General features: G+C 40.6%; 1 protein-coding gene across 1 annotated transcript; it reads right to left on the bottom strand.

The window, feature by feature from the left end:
* Nucleotides 1–9,017: 9,017 nt before the first annotated feature.
* Nucleotides 9,018–19,861, bottom strand: LOC131237493 (subtilisin-like protease SBT3.11). Its single transcript, XM_058235291.1, has 3 exons — nt 19,687–19,861; nt 19,486–19,583; nt 9,018–9,283 (listed from the first exon to the last, which is right to left on the bottom strand). The coding sequence occupies exons 1-3, from the start codon at nt 19,809–19,811 to the stop codon at nt 9,207–9,209; spliced, it is 300 nt and encodes a 99-aa protein (XP_058091274.1). The 5' UTR covers nt 19,812–19,861; the 3' UTR covers nt 9,018–9,206.
* Nucleotides 19,862–27,921: the final 8,060 nt, after the last annotated feature.

A 27,921-nucleotide genomic window follows, 5' to 3' on the forward strand; every position in this document is an offset into this window, starting at 1 on the left:
TTCATAGTCATTTACATGCATTTCATGGTCAATTCCCTTCACTTCACGGTCATTTCCATGCATTTCACGGTCATTCCCGACGATTCCGTGTTAATTCACGGTCATTTCTACATAATTCACGGTCAATTCCCTTCACAGTCAATTCGCTTCACTTCACGACCATTTCCATGCATTTCACGGTCATTCCCGGCGATTCCGTGTTGATTCACGGTCATTTCCACGCATTTCACGGTCAATTCCCTTCACTTCACGGTCATTTCCACACATTTCACGGTCAATTCGCTTCACTTCATGGTCATTTCCATGCATTTCACGATCATTCCCGGTGATTCCGTGTTGATTCACGGTCATTTCCACGCATTTCATGGTCAATTCCCTTCACTTCACGGTCATTTCCATGCATTTCACGGTCATTCCCAGCGATTTCGTGTTGATTCACGGTCATTTCCATTAGGGCTAAAATTTGGGTGGGTTCAACTCGACCGACCCGTGACCGACCCGACATTGGGTTGGGCTCGGGCAGGATGTATCGGGTCCGATCTCAAGCTTGGGCTATACAAACACCAACCCGATAAAACTTGGGTCGGGCTCGGGTTGAGGTCTCGGGTTGCCCGACCCAACCCGAACCCGATCAATATATAAGTTACTTATAAATTATAATTGAGTGTGGATCATTTGTGTCAAAGGCACACTAGTAATGTCGGGTCTCATTTGTCCACGTCATTTCCAATGACTCAAGCGAATAAGATATGCCGGATTTCTCTTTTTCTAAATAGATTGCATGCTATGCTAGATGACTTTTAAAGGAGTAGTTGTCCTATATTGAAATACAATAAACTAATATAATAAAGAAAATATTAGCACGTATACACCCGACCAACCCGATCGAGCCCGTATGGGTTGGGCTTGGGTTGAGAATTCCCAACCCGAGGTGAAGTTGGGTTGGGTTAGGTTGGGTTGGGTTAGGGTTGAGGTATAGGAACCTTGGGTTAGGTTAGGGTTGAGTACCAACTCAACCCAACCCGCCCGACTTTTAGCCCTAATTTCCAAGCATTTCACGGTCAATTCCCTTCACTTCACGGTTAATTCACTTCACTTCACGGTCATTTCCATGCATTTCAAGGTCATTCCCGGCGATTTCGTGTTGATTCACAGTCATTTCTGCGCATTTCACGGTCAACTCCATTCACTTCACGGTCATTTCCACGCATTTCACGGTCAATTCGCTTCACTTCACGGTCATTCCCAACGATTCCGTGTTGATTTACAGTCATTTCCACGCATTTCACGGTCAATTCCCTTCACTTCACGGTCATTTCCACGCATCGCGGGGAATGACCGTGAAATGCATGGAAATGACCGTGAAGTGAAGGGAATTGACCGTGAAATGCATGGAAATGACCGTGAATCAACACGAAATCTCCGGGAATGACCATGAAATGCATGGAAATGACTGTAAAGTGAAGTGAATTGACCATGAAATGCGTGGAAATGACGGTGAAGTGAAGGGAATTGACCGTGAGATGCGTGGAAATGACCATGAATCAACATGGAATCGCTGGGAATGACCGTGAAATGCATGGAAATGACTGTGAAGTGAAGCGAATTGACCGTGAAAGGCATGGAAATGACCGTGAATCAACACGGAATCGCCGAAAATGACCGTGAAATGCATGGAAATGACCGTGAAGTGAAGCGAATTGACCGTGAAATGCGTGGAAATGACTGTGAAGTGAGGTGATTTGACCGTGAAATGCGTGGAAATGACCGTGAATCAACACAGAATCGCGGGAATGACCGTGAAATGCATGGAAATGACCGTGAAGTGAAGCGAATTGACCGTGAAATGCGTGGAAATGACCTTGAATCAACACGGAATCACCAGGAATGACCGTGAAATGCATGGAAATGACCGTGAAGTGAAGGGAATTGACCGTGAAATGAAGGGAATTGACCGTGAAATGCATGGAAATGATCGTGAATCAACACAGAATCGCCGGGAATGACTGTGAAATGCATGAAAATTGCCGTGAAGTGAAGGGAATTGACCGTGAAATGCATGGAAATGACCGTGAATCAGCATGGAATCACCGGGAATGACCATGAAATTCATGAAAATGACCATGAAGTGAAGGGAATTGATCGTGAATTGCATGGAATTGACTATGAAGTGAAGCGAATTGACCGTGAAATGAATGGAATTGATCGTGAAGTGAAGCGAATTGACCATGAAAGTGAAGGAAATTGACCGTGAAATGAAATGAATGAAATTGACCACGAACTAATTTAAATTGGCCACGAAGTGAATGAAATGAATTTTCGACCATCGACCTGATGGAATCTTGGAAAATAAGTAGGTTGGTTAGCTAAAGTAGCATCTCCTATCCCCAAATCCTATATGGTATGTCAACTAACTCATTCTGGTTTAAGAGATATGTTTATTAAATGAATAAAGAACAAAATGAATAAAAAAAGAGAAAATTTTTTTTATATAGTTATATATACATATTTATATAAATATGTATTAAAGAAAAAGTTCTCCTTATAAAAAAAATTAATTTTTTTTTATAAAAAAAGTACAAAGGTGGAACAGCAAGTTGGGGTTAACCGGGTCAGTGGGATAGTGACTCGACCCGGTCGGCCCCAACTCGTAGTCCACCCTTTTGCAATTGGTAGTTTTCGGCTATGGCTATAGCTATGGATATAGCTACGGTTATAATCCGTAGCCTAGTCCCAGCTCAAGAAACTGATAAAACAGGGGCATTTTTGACCTGAGAAATGGGGCCGTACAGCTGGGGCTTATTCCTGCGAGGTAAAAAGCGAGTTGGCTTCAAAAGGTTGATGGGCCAGCAGTCGGAAATTTCTCACGCGGGAGCGGTATTCTGCGCTACGTGTCATTTCTGCACACGTGACATGCATTTACAATGGTCAGTTGATCATGGTCCAAGTAATCGAAGAGTCATCAGCGGCTCCCATCAAAAAGTTCACTACTTAGACGGTTGAGATAGTCATATGAAGGCATTCGCCAGCATAAATCCCTATGCATTTAAATATGACACGTGGCTACTCTAGCTGTTCGATCTGGGATCATGTTTCGTAATCCAAACCGTTAACAAGATGGGCCTCGTCTCGGATGGAGGAAATTAAAACCGAAACTCCCCTTTTGGAATATTTCAGTTATTTATCTATTTTGGTGAATATGGGCGGATTCCTTGACTCTTGTGTTGTGCACCATACGTTCTAACGTCTAAGATTTTTGGATTTCAAATATTTTTAACAACCCCTACTTCATCATGGTATTTTGTCCGATCAACGGTTTGGATCACTGAATATGACCCTAGATCCGACGACTACAATCCCGAGGTGCTCTATTACAATACATCTAGACGTATTCTACCAAACGTTTCCAATTTCCATGAAACACTCTTTGGTCGTTGGCCAATCATGAAGGACTCCCCGGCGGATTTCCGATCACGTGCCACGTATGTCGTATGTCGTGCCTGTTGGGGGCAGTGGGGTCCATTCCCTGTTAACTCGTCTCCAGAAGTCAATCCGGGCCGCACGATTAGTTAGATTCATTGGAGCAGATCGCATCCTATGGTAATCCATCTGGACAGGGCTACGTGGGGCTTACTCTGATGTAAGTGTTTTAGTCACGTCATTCATCACTTTCCTTGTATCATTTTAATGTATAATCCTGAAAAATGAAACAGCTTTATAACTCCAGTGGACCACCCGAAGGGAAGCTATAATAACACCCACTATTAAAACCTTTTTCAGGGCCACCATGATGTATTTTTATCATTCAACATATTCACAAGTTCACACAGACTTGGATGAAGTGAAAAAACAAATATCAGCTCGATCCGAAACTCCTCTTCCCCCAATAAGTTTTTAATGGTGGACTTCAATCCCCCACTTTATGGTCCACTTAAGCCCTGTGTATATATTATTATTTGGCTCGTGCCTTAAAATGATCTGAGAAAATTGATGAACGGCATGGATAAAACACTTACATCTCTGTGGACCAATCCTTATCCTCCCACTGCATTGTCGCTTGTGCAGGAACATCCGAGCCATGCAAAAGATGGGCCACACTGTGATCATGACCTGGGATGAAACCATGCTAATCAGCTCATTGGAAGGGCCCCACCTGTCAACTGATTCAGATCATCTGCCGTCCATTGATTTTAATGTTGCTGCGGCCAAATAATAAGCAGACAGGCCTAATTTTCACCTCATGTGATCTTGACATTGTGGCCCACATTTCGCACGGCTTGGATGTTCTGCATAAGAGAGATTGGCGGGAAAGATAGAGCTGTTTGAGAGAATCCACAGACTGCCATCTGATTTTTCTTTCTAAAATCTATTTGAAGACCACAAATTGGACGATCACGGGGCTTTCTAATAGACCACCCAGATGGCAGTTCAGTATGTTCAAAATTGCGGCGCCTCATCTTTATGTGTGGCCCACATATGCGGCCTTCCGGGTCAACCAAACTGTGGAATACGTACGTGTGTTCATCTGGTGGATGCCTTGCCTTTCTTGGATTCACAAGGTGTTTTTAAGATCTACAGACACGTACATAGAGATTTTCTTGATAAAATATCTGGAGACGGATGATCCATTACAATATAAACGGGAGTACGAGGTTGAACATCCGGACATGGTAAGCATTTAGATCGTGGTATTAAAGTTATAAATAATAAAGGTATTAAACAAAAGGATCTTATCTTATATTAGCTAAATTAAATCAAACATTATCTTTCAATTATCATTTCAATTATAAGTCAATTATATTTCGTAGTGTGATTACTCTATATTTACTATCAAGTAAATTATATTCTTAGTGTAACTCTCTACTTTTTATGTGTAATTTATATTTCGTAGTGTAATGTGCAGTGCTAATCAAGTAGGTGATAATATTATTTGTAACTTCAGGTTATGCTCGTATGTTGGATTCAATTCTTTACTCAAAAAGGCGTTTGCAACTACTCACTGTGACCGATTATAAGAATTCTTTTCTTGACCTTTTATCTGTATTTAAAAGTAATTGTAAATAAGGGTTTAACACATCATTAGATGATGAACCCTACTCCTTGAATATCGCCTCATCCTATTTACACATTGAGCAAGACATTGAATGACTAATCAATCTCATTAGATCTCAATCATACATTACATGTTTGCTTATCTTAATTCTTGAGGTCACAGTTACTCGGTTTGAATTGAAACGCAAATTCAATTCTAGCACACCCACATACCTACAGCCAAAAACAGAACAGTAGCAATATGTACATAAAGCATGGCTCAAAAATTCTCTAGATAAAGCAATCCTAAATAGAGAGTGGGCCACATTCAACAAGGGAAATCACATGGTTACCGGCAGGACAAGAACCATTCACTTCTATGGGCTTGATGATTGACGGTGTTGGATGGACCGAACAATATTTTGGGTCAAAAAATATACCCACCTATGGTAAAGAGAACCCACTATGAACGAGTGGCCCACATTGGAAACACAGGACACCAACGACTAGTAAAGATAATTGACCAATGTTTCGCATTCAACTAAAAAAAAGTTCACATTGAGGACCGTCCACTTTGAGGGCCACAAAGACGAATGGTTCTCACATGTGAGTGTGGGTCCCACGTCTATTTGAGATCATTTATGTAAGAAAAACGCCACTGGATCAACGATTTTGAATAACAAATTTACATACTAGTCGTGATCACATAGAGCCAAACTAGATTTTGGATCATGAGAGATATACCGACCTTCATTCGGTTTTTTGCGTTTGGAATATGTTGGATTTACAATCCCTTAAATTTGGAATACTCCAATTATGTTACGCTCTAGATTTAGAATCCCCATAATTCAAAAATAGCTATGCATTTAAATTATATAGTATATTTAGACTTTGAATTGAATCACCAAATCAACTTTAATATCTTTAATTAGCGTATATATATAATGTTTGATTTAATAATTATAATAAACTCATTGAAATATATACACTGGCAAAAAATTATAAAATTTTAGGCTTGAATGGCCACATGCATAGGATACTAACCAGGAACCTAACCAGCATTTTTTAATTTATGATTTATATGGTCAATATTTAGACTGATGAGATTAGTATATTGATATAATTTTAGCAATGCAATTGATAACTTGATTGTTTTGAGATGGCACCAGCAGGCCATGTGTACAAATAGATTAGTAGCCTTTTAATACATATCTTACATGCGACTATCCTAACTTTAAAAATGAGTAAAGAAGGAAGAAGATTGGTTATCCAAGTAGTAGAATGGAGGGATTGGAAACTCACCAAAAGCGAAGAATCAAATCATCTTGATTTGGAATTCCTCCAACCCATGCTTCGAATGGATTTGAAATACCCTCAAATACCCTCCAATCCCTCCAAATCCATGGTGCTAAACAACCCTTTTAGGGTTTAGGGTTTCTGGCCATAGAAATGTGTGGACCACCTAGAGGTAGGAGGTGTAAAAACAGGCCCTTAGTATGATGGGGATTTCTAGGAGTGTGTGGACCGCATGAATGGTATGTGAGAACTTTAACTGGCCTCTTCATTGCTCCGATCATCGATGGTAGATAGATTGTGCATTATTTAACACTTCAAAGTATAAAGCAGTTCCAAACAAGAAATTCACTATTCCCACGTGCACCTTTGCAGACAAAGTAGGAATATTCAAGCAGTAGATATAGTGGCCCCACCATGAAGATGACTAAGAAAAATGATAATCATTAACAGAAAAATCCAACCATCCACATTCAATAGTCCACACCGAAATTGATTTTGGAATTTATTACCCTTCTCCAAAAAAGGTACTGTTAATAATCCCGTTGATACTGAAATTATTAAAAGGACACCCAATAACTTATTATGTACGGAGGATTTGAAACTTGGGCAATCCAGTTGATTGATCCGAGCGGTCTACATGGCTCAGCATATGTTTCCGGAGCTACTGAATGAAGAGGACAGTGGTTGAAGGAACTGATACATTAGTAAGTTGGTCTCCCATCCGTCCATTTTCTAAGCCATGGATGGAATGGTTAGTAATTCATGATAAAAGTAATTCATTACTAGCCTAACAAATAGGTAGATGAAATTGCTGATTAGATATATGAATTTCTCTATCATGTATAAAGGCGAAGAGCGAACCGACATTTTTTACAGTGTAATTAGGTTTAGGAGAGTGTTTGCAATTGAGATTTTATGGAAAATTGATCCAAAATCAGTCCAAAAGGACCAACTTAAATTTGTGAGCTCCACCATGATGCATGTGAAATATCCACACAGGAATATTTTAGGGTATGAACTCAAAAATGTGGCAGGTCCAAAGCTCAAGTCGCCCACACCACAAGAAACAGTGAGAGTTAAACTTCCACCGTTGAAATGTTCTTTCTTCTTAGAGCTCGAAAGACCATTTATTTGTCGTTTAACCTGTTCGTAAGGTCAGACAGGACATGGATAAAGGGAAAACACAAATATCCGTGGTCCTCAAAAAGTTTTTTAGGGGAGACCTTTTATTCCCATTATTTCCTGTGATGTGGTCCACTTGAGCTTTAGATCTACCTCATTTTTGGGCTCATTCCCTAAAAATAGTTAGCAAAATGGATGGACAGTGTAGATAAGCCATATACATCACAGTGGGCCCCACATGAAATTCACATTCTATCTCAATTTTCGAAATTCAAAAAAGCAAAACGTCAAAGCCTGCCTTGAGAATGGTGTTGGAATTACGGTCAGAAATAATTAAAACCTATTTCCAGGTATTTAGGATAGGAAATTAGAAAACAAACAGCTCCTAAAGGATCTGCTTTATATAAAGCTATGCTTTATAGGCTATTGAGTGGATTGGTAGAAATACCCAACGGGACAGCCTCATCCTTTCGTTGGATTGTTCAAGTGCCTCGTGCAACTAGAAAATGAAAATTCAAGTTTAATACAACCTGTACATGACTTAAAAACTACATATATTTCTAATTCCAGCAAGGTCCACAATCTGAAAGGACCATTTGTATCAATAGCGATCGAGCTATAGTTTTGAACATCAAGATGGACATATCAGGTAATGTTGAGTGGGCCACGCGTACATCAAATCTTGAGCGTTGGTATATTTCCATCAACTGTTTGTTTTAAGGGACAACAGTATCAACCTGTATTTTCGACATATCATCTACATGTGAGGGCCACATCATGAGTGGTTCAGATAGCACACAAGTAGGCCTTATTGGCCTTTGTCAGGGCGACTACAAGTGTGCCATTTTCCCACATCAGGGTTATTCTCCTTTCTCAACTATGCCAGCTTAGGGGTAGCAATGGGCCTGGCAGCCCTCTAGCAGTCCCGCCTTCTAGGGCACAGAATCGAACTTGAAATATAGGCACAGTGTCCAAGCTAGGTCAAGGATAATGATGATGGCCCAGTTCAATCATCAAGTGGGTCACTGTTATACAATTGAATGGATGATTTGAAGATACTTTGAGAGTGGCCCGATCTATCATTTGTGTATATTTGAAAGTACTTTTGGATTCGGAGTCACATTTTTTTTAAAAAAATAAAATATCTGCATAATAAAATTCATTGTGGATGGAGGGGACACAACTACAAAAAATTGTAAATTTCAATTATTTAAAGCCTTTGATCATGCTCGACCTGGCCTGACCCTATAGGGCTGTAGCCAGGGCTCAAAGGACTAGGGCTGGGGCTGGGCTAGACCAGTCCCCTAATGCAATCAAAAGAAGACATTACTACCATCATACACATAAAGCCAACTTGTCAGGCAGGCCTATCTTTCCTATATACACGCCATTCTGCCATTCTTGCAGGAGATTTGTAGCTTGCAAACAGTAGGCCCAACCATGAAGATCACCTAGCACAAAAATCATTTGTGTTTTAAGTTCACCTACAACCATTTGTGTGGTAACCTGTTCTGTCTTAAGGAAAGAAAAAAGGAGGAGAAAAGCTTCAACAGGACATGTCATGTGGCAGCAGCAGCCACTGGAAGTCTAGTAATTTCCACGAGCACTTATTTTATCATCCATGTGTTTCTTGGTGTAACTTTTGTATCCAAAGTCATGCAGCTATTTACATAATAAAGGAAAAGGCAGTTTTTGAAGACGTTGATGGATTTTCTCTATAGGAGAAACATCAAACAATCAACAAGTCCTCTTACCACCTACTGCCGCATTACCCCCGGTCCGGAATGCAGCTGGTATGTCTTGCTCGGCACCACCTGAAGAACACCCGGTTTCTCTGCCATCATATAAGTCTTGTTAGTAGGCATTCAGCATTCAAAGGTTGGGGTGCGATTGGATGCGCTCTCATCCAAACTCAATTGAATCGCAATCATTGAATTCAAATGAAGTGGAAATTAGCAAAGTGGGGCTCGCACCATTTCATTCATGAGGTAGAATTACAATAGTTTCACGTGCAATTTGAAATGCATGCATGTGTCCAGTGGAAAAACACAATGAAATTGTTTTCCACAGATGCGACGTTTTCCCCTATTCGTGGAAACAAATTTACCTGTGGAAATCATTTTACATTTCCAAAGTTTTACTTGAAAAACAGTGATCTCCATTTCCAATAAAAAATAAAAAATACAGAGAGAAGAAAAGAAAAAAAGTGTTAAATCCATATTTCCATGGATACGTGAGACAACTCTCACTTTTTGAAAGTTGACCTTTTTAACATTTCCATGGTAATGAAATGTGCTGCAACAAGCAGGTTAATGAGAATTTTTTTCCCACACATTTCCCTTTCCTTTGATCTAAGTTCTGGTTTTCCATATTAACATTTTGGTTTCCACCAACCCAAACAAGCCCAATTCCATCTCCTATCAATGGATGAGGACAACCAATCTTCACCTGTGCACCTCCTTTAAATGATTTAAGGTCTGTTTGTTTAGCCAATTACCGCAGTAATTGAAAGGAAAAATGTCTTCATTACGATTTTACCACCGCCAAACCAAACACAGGAATTGTCGGTCAAATGTAAATGTATTTGGGAGACAAGTAAAGGAATTTGTAATCATTGAACTTTTTTATGGCCTTACCATGAAAATCTCATATCCAAATAGCAACATATTTTGGTGATGATTTGACATTAATGTAAAAATGTCATCATTACAATGTTACCGCCGATAAACCAAACACAGGAATCGGCAATCAAATACAGATATTGTCATGATGATAGGTAAAGTAATTTATAATCATTGCACATTTCCTTTACATCATCATGGTAGTTGGTGAAACAAACAGGCCCTAGTGTAATTATTCCATATATGTGTGTGTGTGTGTGTGCGCGCGCGCGTGTGTGTGCATTTATTTCAGTTAACTGAAAGTGAGTTTTCTCTACCAATCTTTTTAAGTTTAACAAAGCTATTCTATTTCTTCTACTTCAACAATTGATGAGAAAGTAGTTAGATAAGGTTATGAATCTACATATGGTTTCTAAAAAGATGTAGAGAAAGCATACAATAGAATACCCAGGGGACATAAGCGGAAGCTACATGGTGAGCGGCAAGGAGGTAAAGGGTCCCACAAGGATACAAAAACAACATTAAAGACATGTATATGGTGCCATTACAGGTGCGAGACCGGACACAGGGAGGTTGATTAATTCCAATAGAATTAGGGCTTCATCAGGGGTTACATTAAGGTCTTACAAATTTGCAATTGTTATAGATGAATTAACCACTACACTCCAAGATGAGGACACTTGGTATTGTTGTTTTTAGATGCTGTAGTGTTCTTCAACAAGACTAGCGAGGGTGCAATTTAAATGCTAAATTTGGAGGTTTGGAGGAAGGCTCTAGAATCTAGACTAGAGGCTTAAAGATTAGCATAACAAAAATTAGTACTTAAAATGTAAATCTGGTAGGAACAGTTATTGAGATTAGGGGTTAGTAAAATTTGATGGTCAAAAGAATATGCTCAAAAGCGATTACTTTTGTTACCTCAGCTATATTATTCAAACAGATGGAGCATGTTTCTAATAGAATTGGAGTCGGGCAAATGAAGTGGATGAACCTTTGGAGTGTGTAAACCATGGCATGCTTGTGAAGCTTCATGGAAATTTTCTCAAGACAATTGCTCGACATGATAGGGCACAGTCTTGGGCCGTAAGAAGACAATAACAGTAGAAAGGGAGACGTAAAAATCATTATCTTGAGAATTGAGATGGATGCATGGGAAGGAACACAGAAAGATGGAATTACAAATGAAATCATTTGAAGCTAGGGGTGGCAATGGGCCGGCTACCCAACTCGCCAGGGCGGCCTCTAAACTTGGCCCAAGGGCTGGTCCCGAGCCTGAAATCTAGGCCCAATGCTAGGGTCACGCTGGGCCAAGGCCAACGATGAATGGCCCAGCCAGTTGGGCCGATCGGTGGGCCACCATTATAATTGCTTAAAGACACTTGTTAATGGTTTTCTGCCGACATACATGTGTAGTTTAAATAAAATAATTGGATCCGAGGTCATGTTTCAATGATCCAAAGTGTTTATAGTTATATGCAGGATTTATTCTGGATGGAGAATATTTCCGACCCCCCCCCAAAAAAAAAAAAGAAGAAGAAGAAGAAATTGGGCCCACTAAAAACCTTTGATGACTTAACTCTTTTCGTTATAAGGCTGGCTTCAACCCAACCTATCCCATTAAAGCCTAGGGCATTTTCAGCTTGTTAGGGCTTGAGGGATCAGGGCCAACCATGGCCCAGCCCTAACCCGGCCCATTGCCACCCCTATTTGAAGGGGCCTCAGAGTCGCAACAAGGGATAGAATGATAGGCAGAAGATCAAAATGTTTCAGTCATGTGCAACAAAAATTAGAGACAACTCCAACAAGGCAATACACTAATCATGATTGAAGGGCCCAAGGGTGTGGGGGGGTCAATTATCTTAAATTTATCAAACTCCCAATTATTCCATGCATCAATACATGAAGAAATCGGCTAGAAACTTTCCAATCTTTGTTGCCATTTACCTTTATTTCAAGAGCTTGATCTTCTTCACTGTGGGTTCACTCAGGAGGTGTAAGCTAGTGTCCTTGGCATCGTTAATATTGTGTGGGCAATGTCGGAATTCATAGAAGACCTCCTTTGGGCTTGGCACGAAGGTGATGAAGGTAAAATGTATGTGGTGCAGGAGGTGTAAGCTAGTGTCCTTGGCATCCTTAATATTGCGTGGGCAATGTTGGAATTCATAGAAGACCTCCTTTGGGCTTGGCACGAAGGTGGAGAAAGTAAAGAAGGCAAATGTGTGTGGTGCTTGATTCTCATGGCCACACTTTGGCCCATTTGGGGGAAGGGAACAACCAATGCGTCCGTAACCACTGAAGTTTGATCAGTGAGGTTAGTAGGAGAGTCAGGATAGATGTAGCAAGTTGGACGTCCATTATGGATTCTGTGGACGCTTGTATTGTTTTTGCCTTTTTAGGGTTGTAATTCTTTATGCCTTCCCTTGTGTTGATTACTTTTCATAAATTATCTTTACCTTTAAAAAAATGGCATTTCTAGGTGTCCACTATTTTAGTGGCGTGCAAAGGCAATAGAACCAAAATCCTTTCCACATAGATATCTGATTAAAAAGAAGGTAACCGACCTAGGGTCAAGATTCCTCTCGTACAGTTTAAGTTTGGTCTTTACTGGACAACCCCAAATACTGAAATCATGACCTTACAGTTGCAGATTTAGCATTCTCCCAATCCACAACTCAAAAAGAGTTCTACTTGAAACCTTACTCAAAACCTAGTTAAGATATTAAGTGCAGTCTTAACAGCATGCCCCACAGGGATTCTGACAAAGGGGCTGTTTGTTTACCACTTAATATACCACAGAAATCTTAAAATCAGATTTCATCCACTTAATATGCTATTTTGGGTGTTTGTTTAACACACGTAAAAAAAGTCCTTAATGGAAAGTATTCACGGAATTAATTCAGGGGTGGTGTATGTGCCGAAAGCAGTAAGTGATGCCGACAGAATGAGGTAAGTGCAAGCATCTTTCGAAATTCCCCAAAATATCCCTATCCTCTGAACTCATCTCCCTCCACCGACTTCTCTATTCTATTAAAACCAAACATCTCTCTTTTTCTTTCCAAAAACTCCCAAATCCGCAAGCAAAGACGTACAACATTCACGCCCTATGTGCCAACCTGTTATAGACATCTGATACGTCCATCAGGTAAGCTCGTTTTGCTTAGGGAATGAGGTCCAAAATCAATTAGAACCACTACTCAGGTGGGCCACATTGCAAGGAATGATAAAGATGGACGCCAAACATGTGTGTATGAGGCCCACCTGAGTTTTGGATCAGGCTGTTTTTTGGGCCATACATTGAGTATAAGAAAGTGCACTTGATGCACGGGGTGGATTTCACATTGACAAAATGGTAAACCCCTCAGAGATCATGTATTTTACTTTTCTCATATACATTATGTCATACTTTACATTGTAAGTTGATATATTTCAAAAAAGAAATTTTAGGACGCCCACATACTTAATGTATGTGTTATATCTACACCGTCCATCCATTTTGCCAAATCATTGTAGGGCATGAGACAAAAAAATGAGGCAGACCCAAAGTTCAAGTGGACCACACCACAAAAAGCTTTGGGATAATGACACCGACCTTTGAAATCCTCTTAGGGCCCACCAAGAAGTTTACTTGCCATCAAATCTATTCATAAGGTCACATAGACCTAGATGAATGATATATATATATATATATATATATATATATATATATATATATATATATATATATATATATATATATATATACACACATATATATATATATATATATATATATATATATACATATATATATATCAGCTTGATTCTAACTTTTGTGGCCCCCAAGAAGTTTTCAATGGTAGACATTCAATCCCTACAGTTTCTGTTGTGTGGTCCACTTGAGATTTGGATCTGTCTCATTTTTGGTCTCATGACCTAAAATTATCTAAAACAATGGATGGAAGGTGTGGATCTAAACATATATATCATGGTGGGTGGATTTCTCACAAACATCACAGTGGCGGCCCCACCTAGCTTTCATGCACATGAAGTACCTGTCTCAAAAATCCACGTACGCAGATTGGAGGGGATTGCCAATTGACAAAACCATTAGCAAGGTTTCTATTGGACAGTGCTATGTGGGCCCACCCTGATGTATGTCCTTTCTCCATGTTGTCTATCTATTTTTCCATATCATTTTAAGGCATGAGCCAAAAATTGAGGCAGATCCAATTATCAAGTGGACCACATCACAAGAAAACAGTGGTGATTGAATGTCCACCGTTAAAAAATTTCTAGGGCCCACTGTAATGTTTATTTGTCATCCAACCCATTGATTAGGTCACACAGACCTCCATGAAGGGAAAACAAAAAAATCAGCTTCATCCAAAACTTCTATGGCCCCCAGGAAGTTTTCAATGGTAGGCATTTAATCTCTATTGTTTCAAGTGGTGTGGTCCACATGAGATTTGGATTTGCCTCATTTTTGGGCTTGTGCCCTAAAATGATTTGAAAAAATGGATGGACGTCGTGGATAAAACACATAAATCATGGTGGGGCCCATAGAGCACCATCCAGTAGCTATTGGTTACTGACAGCGTCAGTAGACAATTCGCGTTCCAAGATGGCATGGCTTCACCGGATCCTTGACTGTGGGTCCCACCTTAATGTATGTGTCTTAGACTCTTATATCCAAGTCATTCATCCATTTAGTCAGATTATTTTGCGGATAAATGCAGCAAATCCAAATCACTGGTGGACCACACCACAGGAGACAGTGGTGATTGACCATTAAAACTTCTGAGGGGCCACAAAAGTTTTAGATCAAGCTGATAGTTGTGTTTACCCTTCATCCTTGTTTGTGTGACCCAATCAACAAGTCGGTTGACAAAATACACATTACAGTGGGCCCTCGAAAATGTTTAATGGAGGGCATTAAATCAGCACTGTGTCCTGTGGTGTGGTCCATTTGAGATTTGGATCTGCTGTATTTTTGGACTTATACCCTTAAAATGATCTAATGAAACAGATGGACAGCATGAATATAAGATACATACATCACAGTGGGCCCCACAATCAGGAATCCACCAAAGAAGTGTCCATTGTGGACGGGGATTGCCTACTGACTCTTCCAGTAGCAAGGAGGCTACTGGACCGTGCTATGTGGACCCACCATAGGCCCCACCATGATGAATGTGTTTTATCAATGTCGTCTATCCATTTTGGATAAATTATTTTAGGGCATGACCCAAAAATGAGGCTGATTCAAATCTCAAGTGGATCACACCACAAGAAAATGATGGTCATCGAACGCCTTCCATTAACAACTTCCTAGGGCCCACTGTGATGTTTATTTGCCATCCAATCAATTGATTAGGTAACACAGACCTGGTTAAAGGGAAAGCAAAAATATCAGTGTCATCCAAAACATTTGTAGCCACCAAGAGGATTTTTAATGGTAGGTGTTCAATTACCACAGTTTCTAGCGGTGAGGTCCACCTGAGATTTAGATATACCTCATTTTTGGGCTCAATCTCTAAAATAAGCTGGAAAAATGGTGGGATGGCATGGATTTCATGTAGACATAAAGGTGGGCCATCTCATTTTTTTGGGATGGCCCAAGACATTAAAAACTTCCTACTAGGATGAATTTAGGGATGGATTTTTTAATTATTGTACTAGATACATTGCCCAGAGAAAAAAAAAAAGAGACCAATAATTAAATGGAAAGAACATATCAACTGAGTGGGGACCACCACGACTTGAGTGATCCTAACATTTTTATAATAGGAATGGCTTCTGGAGAAAGTAGTTGAGCAAGTTGGAGTGATCATGCACAAAAGAAATTGTTCATCGACTTGTGTCTCCAAGAAGCAAATACTGGTGGTCGAATGGGAGGAACTCTGAAGCCTAGTTAATGGAATAAAATCATTGAGGAATTGAACAAGCAAATTGGAAGGAATTTTACTCAGAATCAATTGAAAAACCTGGGGATTATATGAAGAACACATATTCGGCTTGAAAAAAGCTGATCAGTGTTAGTGGGCATGGATATAACACAATGACCAACACTTTCGACTGGCCAACTGAAAGGTGAGATGACTACATAATGGTAACTAGTAAATAGACACACATTCTGTTCATTAAAAACTATAGGAATACAAATTAACAAAAGCATGTACGGTGTTTATGTCACAGACACACCAGAAGCGAGACAATTTCGAGATAAGCCATTACAATATGCTGATGAGATTGTGGCTTTGTTTGATGGCTTCTTAACAACTGGATTGGATAGTTGGGGACCACATAGGGATGGGATGCAAAAAGATTATGATATTTCATCTACGCAGCCAATTGAAGATTTTTCACAATCTGCATTTGACAACGAACAACTGACTAGATCTACACCATCTACTCCAATTAAAACAGTTAAACTTAAAAATGATGTAGATATACAACCCCCTGAAATTAGCAGAAAGAAGAAAAAGACAGTGGATACTCACAGGGAAATGCATGAGATTTTGAAGACACTAGAAAAGGATCAAGATACAGGACCTAAAATGATAGACTGCAAGAATAGATTAGATGAAATAACTTCACTCTCCAAGTTCGATCCCTCATACATTGTTGCACTAAATATCTTCTGTAAAAAAGGAGTAAAGAGAGATGTGGATGACTATCAAGGAAAAAGAAGCGTGGATCCTTTGGTTTAAGCATATGACGGCTAGACTAGGAATGTGATTTTGTTGCTTAGAATATTGGTGTTAGTTGTTATTTTTGAATTTGGATATTGGTGTTAGTTGTTATTTTTGAATTTACACAACTTTCTTTGTTTGATATATTTCAGTTTGGTGTTAAGAACATTTTATTAATATTGGCCATTTAATTTTTTAAGTATTTGACTTGTTATCTCCAAAATGATAATTTATTAAATGACTTACATTGAATGGAGCAGTAGATATGACACCAAAGCAAAAGCAACTACAAAAGATTATCTTAGTGAAGCTTACGATCAAATATTACGATATTACAATGCACACTGTTCGAATAGGGAACCTTATTGGCATGTCACTGACGAGGCGAATAGTGAGGTCTCTTCCACTCGTTGGGTCATGCGCGCGATGGGGCGGCAGGCCAGTGTCAGAGTGTACTAGACCCCAATGATTCCATATGGGGACCATACTGAGATGTTGATTAGACATCATGATTGGCATGTTGCATTGCATCCTTAGCATATGACATTTGGTCCCATAAACATCTGCATCGCATAGCATGGGTATGGTTGATAGAATTCATAGACTTGTAGTCTGGCCCTCCATCATTCTGTTTACTCTGACATATGTATGCATAGCACATGTATTGCACACACACGCACGCACTCTCTAAGCTTCGTAGTAAGCTTACGCACGTTGTTTATGTGCAGGCTATGCTAGACCGCGGCTGCATTGAGGCATGAGCATGAGCATGTGCCTGATCTTTTGGACTTTTGTTATATTATGTATTTCCTTTCCAGCATTGTACTCGAACTGATATTATAGTGGCAATGTGATGATGCCTTTAGTTTTCGTACACTTGTGGTTATGCTCATGTGCAAAAATAAATAAAAATAATAAAAAAATCACCTTGAAAATCCTCCTTGTGGAATCCAAGGATTGGAACCTGGCGTATGGGAGCTGGAAGCCGAAAATAAGGTACTACGAAGGCTGTCACTGCCGGATTCGAAACTCGGGAATTTTGTAGGCCTGTTCACCGAGTTTGAGGCGTGACAAGAGTTGGTATCAGAACATAACTTGGGAAAACCTACGGATGACATCACATATCTACTAATAGCCTTAGGTTAACTATCCTTCATTGCATGATTGTTGTGAACTTAGAATGATTAGAATCCCAATCTCGGAAATTTAGAAACACACCCTAGGTTTCCATTGCAACTTAGCCTAAATTAGCATTCCCATTTGAGAACTTAAAAACTTGGAACATAACACTCTGGCAAGTGTGCCTTGTGTAAGGTTTGGTTGTTTTGAAATTTTGAGGACGAAATTTTATGTTAGGAGGGGTGAGCTATGAGACTCATATCCTAATTAACCCTTTGTACGCTTTGTTTCTGGTGTCGGCATACCCGAAAAAGGGGTCAAATTAGCGAGCACCAATCAAGTGCCCTATTTTAGTACTGCAACGACCTAAGACCTAGACCCGGGAGACCGCGCGGACACTACAATTCTAATGTCACGTGGCACACCCTGATGCGACACCCGGTCTAGGAGATGCAATCATTTGTGCAATCTGAGGCGGCCTGCGCAACGCATGCATGGCGTGGGCCACATTTGCGTGAATTCCGAGGAAGCCCCATCAAGTGGTCGATCCATCAATCAATCAATCCATCACCACCTACCCCCATCACTCTTTTTTTTCCTTCCCCATGCAAGAGAAGCCCCAAAAGTCAATACTCATAATTCATCTTATCTTTTTCTCTCCTTTCTACCCTCTCCCTTTCTAAAATCCCCTCCATATCCCAAATTCTCTACCACAAAAGCCTTCCTACGTATGAGCCTTTCCGTTCCTAATATAGTTTGGAGTTTTAGTATCAGTTGGTTTGTCATTTATTTCATGAAATAGTTTATTATTAGTAGTTGGATATGATTAGGAGTGTATTTACCCCAATTGGGAATAGTTTGACTTTAGCCTTTAAATAGGCTACTAGATCTGCATATGAACCAATGAACTGGATTATTATGAAATAAGAATAGTTCTTTGAATTTTCCCGTGATGGGAATTTTCTTCTAAAGGTATATGATGCCCTAGAAACCATTGGCTTCGTGTGGAGTGCCTTCATATATTTCTCTTTCCATTTATCATTTTTATGCTTCAAATCTGGTAATTGCTATGCGGAAATCAGTTTCTACAATTACTTTCAATCTCTTCGATCCTATTTGCATTCACCCTACATGATGGGACACACCAAACCAGCAGCCTAGATCTCATCCAATGTATAAAAAACAAGTACAATTTCGATCCACAATATCATCACAACAAATCAAAGCTAGAATCAAGTATCCAAACCCTAAAAGAGACAAAGGGGGAAAAAGAGAGAGAGAGAGAGAGAGAGAAATGATCAGATACAGCCCCTGTACGCGAATGTTACCATACAGGCACTTCGTTCCTGCCATCGAGACACTTGAGAAAAGATCCGAGCCATGCAAAAGGCAGACACAACCATGAAGATCACTTGGAATGAAAGCCGGGTGGATCTACTCATTAGATGGGCCACTCCTCTACTCGAGTCAAAACCAGCGGCTGTCATGCCCCACCTGATTAACCAATCAGCCTGATTTTTGCAGCAAGTGATCATCACAGCATGGCACTCCTTCTGTACGGCTCAGATGAAAGAAATGGCTGCACAAAGATAGAAGAATAAGCAAAATGACAAAAATGCCCTTACTTGAGATTTCATCCACCTGTGCCGGAGTAAGCTTGGCCGAGAAACCGCACGCCGCGTTCTTGTAAGTGTAGACCAACGCCTCCTTCGCAGCATCCTCGCTGCAGGACATAATCGTAATTATAACAATAACGGAAGGATAAAAAGGTCATTGGAAGAAAGAGAGAGAGAGAGAGAGAGAGAGAGAGAGAGAGAGAGAGAGACCTGCCGAGGACCGACGCCAGAGTTCGGACGTGATGAGCTTCGGGTTCGTCGCCTTCGGGTCTTTCCGTGTACACGATGTGTACTGAACCTTTCTCTCCGCTCGTTGCACCGCTAGCTGCCGCCATTATCGTATTCCCTTTCAGTTATCCGATCCAAATTACCAACGAGAATAACAAAGCGGGGCAGCTTCTTTATAAGGTCGATAATAAGTTTCATACTCTGGCAGAGCGTGATAGATGATACACAGCCCCTTGGAAATTACTTTAAAATTGCACACGTGGCATGCACGTAATTCAAATTAAACTGGCTAAATTGTTGTTCCCTGAACCATCGATTATGGATATTTATTGGATGGTTGATATCCTACGGTCCTATTTCAACAAATAAGTGTCCACAAGAATCAGAGGTTAAGATTGCTCAGCCAATATTTTTCTTGGTACGTTATTTAGAGACGGTAGAATCGACGGTTTAACCGGTTTATTTTGATTTAATTCATACCAGTTTTACAATTTCTGTGTGCCTGCATATGAAGCGTCAGTACACTGCACGAGTATCATTGCAGGAAACCGGATCCGGTCACACAGGAATGTTTGGAGGACGCCGATTCGGTTGGACTCGGGTTACATGGTGGAGCTAGGGTTGTCAATGGGCCGTGCTCGGGCCTGAAAAATCAGATTTTTAAATAATGCTGACCAGCCCAAAACAGTTCAAAATCCGGGCACCTACCTAGGCCGGATCTGTTCACAGCCCTGAGTGGACCACACACCATCCCGTTCGTCCCCGGTTCAAAAAACTCTGTCAGCATTACTTTAATATATGTGTTTCATCCGTCCTGTCCATCCATTTGGCTAATTTATTTTTATGACAAGAACTTAGAAATGAAGCACACCATAGGAAACAGCAGTGATTGAATAACCACCGTTAAAAGCTTAGGTCCACCGTAACGTTTATTCACCATACAACCTGCTGTTGGTAATGTCACGGAGGCCTAGGTGAAACTTTTATGACCCCAAAGTACTTTTCAATGGCAGGCATTCAATTATTATTGTTTCATGTGGTTTCGTCCACCTGAGATTTTTATTTGCATGGCTTTTGAGATCTTGTATCTTAAGATAGACTAGAAATGTGGATGAAAGGTGTGGATAAAATACATACATTACTGTGTGGCCACAGAACTTTTCCAGTAACACATGAGAAAGTTGCATGGTGATCAATGCATACATTACTGTATAGCCACAGATCTTTTCGAGTAACACATGGGAAAGTTCTCTCTGTCCACCATGATTTACATATTTTATTTTATCTGTCATCCATTTTATCAAATAAATTTAGGTTTTGAGTCAAAAAATGATGCATATACAATGTTCAAATGTACCACATTACAGGAAACAGTTGAATTTAACATCTATCGTTGGAAAATTCTTTAAGGGCCATAGACATTTTAGATCAAGCTTATATTTGTGTTTTCCCTTTATCCATGTTTATATGATCTTATGAACAAGTTAGATAACAGATAAATATCACTGTGGGACCTAAAAAGGTTTTTACAGTAGAAGTCATTATCCCCACCATTTGTTTCCTCCGCTATTATCTACTAGGTTTTTTTAATATGCTTCAATTTTGGGTTAAACTCCTTAAATTAGATGAAAAAAATGAATGGACAGGATGGATAGACCACGTACATTCAAGGTGTGCTCAACTTGAAAACTTAAAGCCTATCGAAATCTTAAGTGGACCACACCATAGGAAACGGTTGGAATTTAACAATTACATTGAAAACTTCTTTGAGGCCACAACCAAGCTTCCTTCATCCGGACTCTCCAAATTATGTACTGGTTATGACAAAACAAAAAATATAACTGTGGGCCTTAGGAAAGTTTCAATGGTGAGGTAATTATCTCTACCGTTTCCTGTATTATGGTCCACCTGAGCTTTTTTATATGCTTCAATTTTTGGATATTACTCAGTGAACTGTGGCGTACGGGTTACTGGGTAAACCGCATCTATAAGGGCCTGTTTGGCCGGCTGGATTAGATGGGCTTAGGTGGGATGGAATTGCATCGGGTCCTGTGCCAATTCCACTCCATGTTTAGGAAGGGTGGGAAAGCTTGGAAGTAAGCTGGATAGAATCGTTTAGGGTCCCGTGCTAATATCACTCAATGTTAGTAAGTTGTGTAGGTTCCACCATGATGTGTGGGCTATATCCACACTGTCCACCCATTTTTTGAGATCATTTTAGAACATGGGCCAAAAAATCAGGTAGATCTAAAGCTCAAGTGGACCCCACCATAGAAAGCAATGGGGATTGAATACTTACTGTTGAAAAATTCTTTGGGGCCACATAAGTTTTGGATCTGTCTCATTTTTAGGCTCATGCCATAAAATGAGGTTACAAAACAAATGAACGGTTTAGATATAACACGTGTGTTATTGCCAATAGTTTCAAATGATGGTGGGTATATCCTTTCAATGTACGACCGTGTTACAAACATAAAAGGGAATTAAGCTTATCGCATGGTAAGAGGACAGTCCCTGCCATCGGCAACAATGATGTTTTTTGAATCCCATAGGAAACAACGAGAGAAGATTCGTCTCGAAGCCGTCGATCCACCGCGTTGTCTCCGCCACTAGAAAACGTATGTGGAATCCCTCGCGTGAGATAGACGTAGAGCATTGCGGCGTCGGTGGAGATCTTTTGAAAACTTGGTGGATCGGGACCATTCAACGATGTAATTATGATTCCAAGATTTTATTATATTCGTCAGATCCGTCCGGATTATGTGAGAATATGGAAAGTCAAGGAAAATGACTGAATTCCTGTATACGTATTGCCTAACTGATGAGTGGCCTGATTAGTGGTACTGTTCCATTTTTCTGGTCTCTAGCTCGCAGACAGCTGGCCAGCCCAGTGAATGGCCAAGATGAGAACATTTGTGCAGTGTTGACGGATTAAAGCTGGAAGCGCCATTACTCTCGCGAGAACACGTGAAAGATCCTTGATCTGAAGATACTATAACGTGATGTTATGAGAGCTGTTTGTTTAGCGGCAAAAGCACAACCGGGGCGGCGTTTTCAAAAGATCTCCTGAGCATAAGGACGCGGATTTCCTGCAAAAGCCTTTGGCAGGGAGTTCCTGCGCAAGGATTCTGGATGGGGCGCATTGTGATGTTTTTGAGAAATCTAACCTGTCCATCCTTTTTTTGAGCTCATTTTAGGACATGAGATCCAAAATGATTAAGATCCAAAACTCAAGTGGGCCATACCAGATGAAACAGTGGGGAAAGGAATTCCTACCGTTGAAACCTTTCCAGGATCCACTTGATGTTTATATTCCATCCAAACGGTTTATAAGGTCATTTTCACTGAGATTAAGTGAAAAAGCTAAGAAATTAAACTGATACAAAACTTTTGTAGCCATATAAATGTTTCAACGGTGGTCACTAAATCTCCACTATTTCCTCTAGTGTGGCTCACTTGAGTTTTTGATCATCCTCATTTTTAGTCAAATGTCCTGAAATGAACTCGTAAAACGGATGAACGGAGTGACTTTCTCAAAAACATCGTAGTAGGCCCCACACAGAATCTTGCGCAGGAACTTTCTACGAAAGGCTTTCGCACGAAATCCGCATCCTGAGCATAACGCTGTGGGGTCCACCGTCATGTATCCATCTCATCGATGCCCTACATACTTTTTAACTCGGATCGTTTCAAAGACTGATTCTAAAATTAAAGCATATACAATAATCAAGCAGACCACACCTAAATTGGAACTTTTAGCTGTGGTGACAGTTCACCCCCCATTTCCTTAAAAACGACAAGTTGTGATTACTCTTCTAACGCGCGTCTTTCATACATGTCCTGCTACTAGCAAGATTGTCAGAATTTTCGGCCCATTTGGATGTGATAAATAATTTTTGACCATATGAATTCTCTAGTTGAATTTGGGCCACTGTCTGTTTTATTTTATAATTGTCTGTTTCATAGATACGTATTGGATGGTTAGGATGACGTGATAATTTAGTTTCGGTCTTTGATCGAATATCTATTTATCCGTCATCAAACTTGCTAATAAGGTCACATGGTTTTGGACGGAGATAAAAAAAAAATTATAAAAAAATAAAATATTTATCAATCACATGAGTCAAGTGTCATGTAGTTGATTGAGGCTCTTGAAAAGTAAAGACTAAAAACACAAGTTTACGAAGTGTCTTTGTAATCCTAACTCTTTACCCAGAACAACTTTAATCTTTAAATGATCCTAATCATAATATATAAATATTTTATTCATCATCCATTAGACTTTAGAACTTTAATTGAACATGCTTAGATTAACAATAGAAATCCTGAGTTTGTGGAAAACAATTTGTACAATTTTGGTCTACCATCAGTCCTACTAAACCCCTCTTTGGTCCCACCGAAATGTGTTGGGGGCCTTGCACAAAATCTTATGATCTAGCCTCCCAAAACAAACTAGAATTATGGGATAATAAAGCAATGAAACAAATCAAAGCTTAAATCACACCACACAAGAGATTTTTACGTGGAAAACTCTCAAAAAGCTAAAAACCACGGGACCTTGCCCAAATCAACAATCCACTATGAAGTAAAACGTTACAACCTTCTTCACTCACGTAGGGGTGAATAAACAATAAGAGAATTTTAAAAAATCAGAGAGATCTCACCGATCACGAGGACGGATAAGCGTTGAGATATCGAGTGCATAGTAGATCACATTTACGAGCATAACCTCCCTTCCACAAGCTTCCTCTCTCTCTCTCTCACACCTTTGATAACCCTAAACCCTTTAGCAAACCTTTGCAAAGTTTTGAGAAACCCTCTTGCATTGCCTAGAAAGATCCTAGGCACCCCCATTTATAGTTTAGGAAACTCCCTTTTGCACCCCTTACAAAAGGGCCTCAGATTTCAACACAAGATCCGGACTCAAGTTTGCATAGCCTCGACTGGTCGAACAGGGTCCTCGACCAATCTAGAGGCCCACTCTACCGATCGAGCACCTCGAAGAAAATACCTCAATTCATCGCTGGACTTTGAGTCGAGCCCCACTCGATTGGTCGAGTGCCACCTCGACCAGTCGAGCCAGACTCTCAACCGGTCGGCCCTAGGAGGAAAATCTCTTCAAATCGCTCCCTTTCCGACTCAGGAGAGATCCACCTTCTTCAAACCAACCAGGTTTCTGCAAATCTCAAACTTGTCCTTGAGCAATACCTTAGTCATCATATCTGATCCATTATCATCTGTGTGGACCTTCTCAAGTTGTAACACATTCTGTTTCACAGTATCTCTGATCCAGTGATACCGAATCTCTACATGCTTCGACTTGGAGTGCTGACTTGAATTCTTGTTCAAGTGAATAGCACTTTAACTATCGCAATAGACCACGTGCTGCTCCTGCTTCAGACTCAGTTCTTGTAGGAACCTCTTCACAAACGCATCTCTTTATATGCCTCTGTGACTGCAATGTTCTTGGCCTCTGTCATTGACAATGCTACGACTTTTTGTAGCTTGCTCTACCAAAAGACCGCTCCCCCTACAAACGTGAACATGAACCCCGATATAGACTTTCTGGAGTCTATATCACCTGTCATATCTGCATCTGTGTAGCCTTCTAACACAAGTTTTCCGTCACCATAACATGGGCTCAACCTGGATGAGCCTCTTAGATACTGCAGTATCTATTTAACCGCTGCCCAATGCTCTTTGCCAGAATTAGCAAGATACCGGCTGACAACACAAACCGCATATGCTATGTCTGGGCGTGTACACACCATAGCATACATCAAACTTCCTACTGCTAATGCGTGTGGTATCTTCTGCATTTCATCCACCTCTACCTTTGTCTTGGGACACTGCATGTCGCTTAATCTGAAGTGACCATCCAGTGGAGTACTGATTGGCTTTACTGTATTCATATTGAACCGCTCTAAGACTTTCTCAATATACCGCTCTTGTGACAGCTAAAGCTTCCTGCTGCTTCTGTCACGGGTTATCTCCATCTCTAGGATCTGTTTAGCCGGGCTCAAGTCTTTCACCGCGAACGACTTGCCCAACTCCTGTTTTAGCCTCTCAATCTTCTTCATGTCCTTTCCCATGATGAGCATGTCATCAATGTATAATAGCAGAACTAAGAAATCACCATCTGAGAACTTGCGCGTGAACACACAGTGGTCCGACTCCGTTCTGTCATACCCCTGCTTCAACATAAACAAGTCAAACTTCTTGTACCATTGCCGTGGAGCTTGTTTCAGCCCATACAAGCTCTTCCTCAGCCTACACGCCATATGCTCCTTGCCCTTGACTTCGAACCCCTCTGGTTGGTGCATGTAGATCTCTTCTTTCAGGTCACCATGGAGGAAGGCAATTTTAACATCTAACTGCTCTATCTCCAGATCCATGCTAGCAGTTAACCCAAGCAACACCCGTATGGATGTCATCTTCACCACTGGTGAGAATATCTCCTCGAAGTTTATGCATTTCCTCTGACCAAACCCTTTTACCACAAGTCTGGCCTTGAATCTCGTCTATGAATTCTTCTGCTCAACCTTCTTTCTGAACACCCACTTGTCACTCAAAGCTTTTTTGCCTTTAGACAATTTCACCATATCACAGGTGTGATTCTTATGCAAGGATTTCATCTCCTCTTGCATAGATATCAACCACTCCCCCTTATGCTCGTCGGCTAGGGCCTTAGAATAATCTTCTGACTTTTCCCCATTAGTGAACATAATGTACTCATGCGGCGAGTACCTCTTGGACGACTGTCTGTCCCTAAATAACCTCCTCACATGTGGCTCAACAGGTGGATCAAATAGGGGTTGCACCCCTGGTCCATCTTCTGAAGGAACTCCCTCATCCTATGCACCTTGTTATACTCCCCTGTCATCAGGAACCACAAGAGGAATAATCTGATCCATGTCCTCTAACTCACCTGAACTAGGTTGGTTCTTCTCTGGCTTACCAATGTCTTCTATACATTGATCTTCAAAGAAAATCACATCTCTACTCCTGACGAGCTTTTTTCTGGTCGGATCCCATAATCTGTAATCAAACTTTTCATCACCGTACTCCAAGAACACACACTGCCTGATCTTCATATCGAGCTTAGACCTCTCGTCCTTGAGTACGTGAACGGATGCCCTGCATCCAAATACCCTGAGATGACTGTACGATGGATCATGTCCAGTCTACACCTTCTCAGGCACTTCTCCATTCAACAGGACTGATGGAGACCTATTTATCAGATACACTACTGTGTGCATTGCTTCCCTCCAGAACATCTTGGGCAATTTCGCATGGGATAACATGCATCTGATTCTCTCTACAATGGTGCGATTCATTAGCTCGGCCACACCATTATGCTGAGGGTCTTGGGAACCGTCTGTTCATGCCGTATACTCAGGGACTTACAATACTCATGAAAGTCACCAATGTATTCGCTACCATTGTCAGTGCGGATGCACTTCAATGATCTACCTGTCTCTCTCTCGACCATAACATGAAACAATTTAAACATACTAAAGACCCCGTCCTTGGCTTTCAAAGCGTAAACCCAAACCCTCCTAGATGCATCATCTATAAAAATGACAGAATACAATGCTCCACCCAAGGTTTTTGTCATTATAGGACCACAAACATCAGAATAAACCAAATCTAATGCATGCACTTTATTAACATGAGAAACAGTTTTAACAAATGAAACTCCATATTGTTTCCCTGATAAACAATCAATACAGGTTTTGAGAGGTATACCTGTCACGTCTGGAATGAGTCGCTTCTTTGCTAGTACTTGAAGCCCCTATTCACTCATGTGGCCTAGACGCGTGTGCCGGGTGTCAATAGTTACATCTTTCGCTGCGTCCAACCCACCCTTGCACACACCGACACTTGCCTTGTAAAGGGTGCAACACTTCTTTCATTTAGTTGTGATTAATGAACCCTTGATGAGCTTTCAACACCCACCAGCAAACCAGCTTTTATGACTATCATCATCCAACCTTTCCTTCAACATTAAGTTGAGGCAAATGTCTAGAATGTGCCTCACATCCCTGAGAACCAATATGCAACTCACATTGGTCTTCACACAAATATCACCGACCCCAACGATCTTCGATACGCCAGAATTTCTCATCTTCACGGTCCCATAGTCACCTGGCTTGTAGCTTGTGAAGAAGTCCCTGCATGGAGTCACATGAAAAGAAGCTCCTAAGTCAAATTACC

Source organism: Magnolia sinica, chromosome 2, assembly GCF_029962835.1.
Source record: "Magnolia sinica isolate HGM2019 chromosome 2, MsV1, whole genome shotgun sequence".
NCBI lineage: Eukaryota > Viridiplantae > Streptophyta > Magnoliopsida > Magnoliales > Magnoliaceae > Magnolia > Magnolia sinica.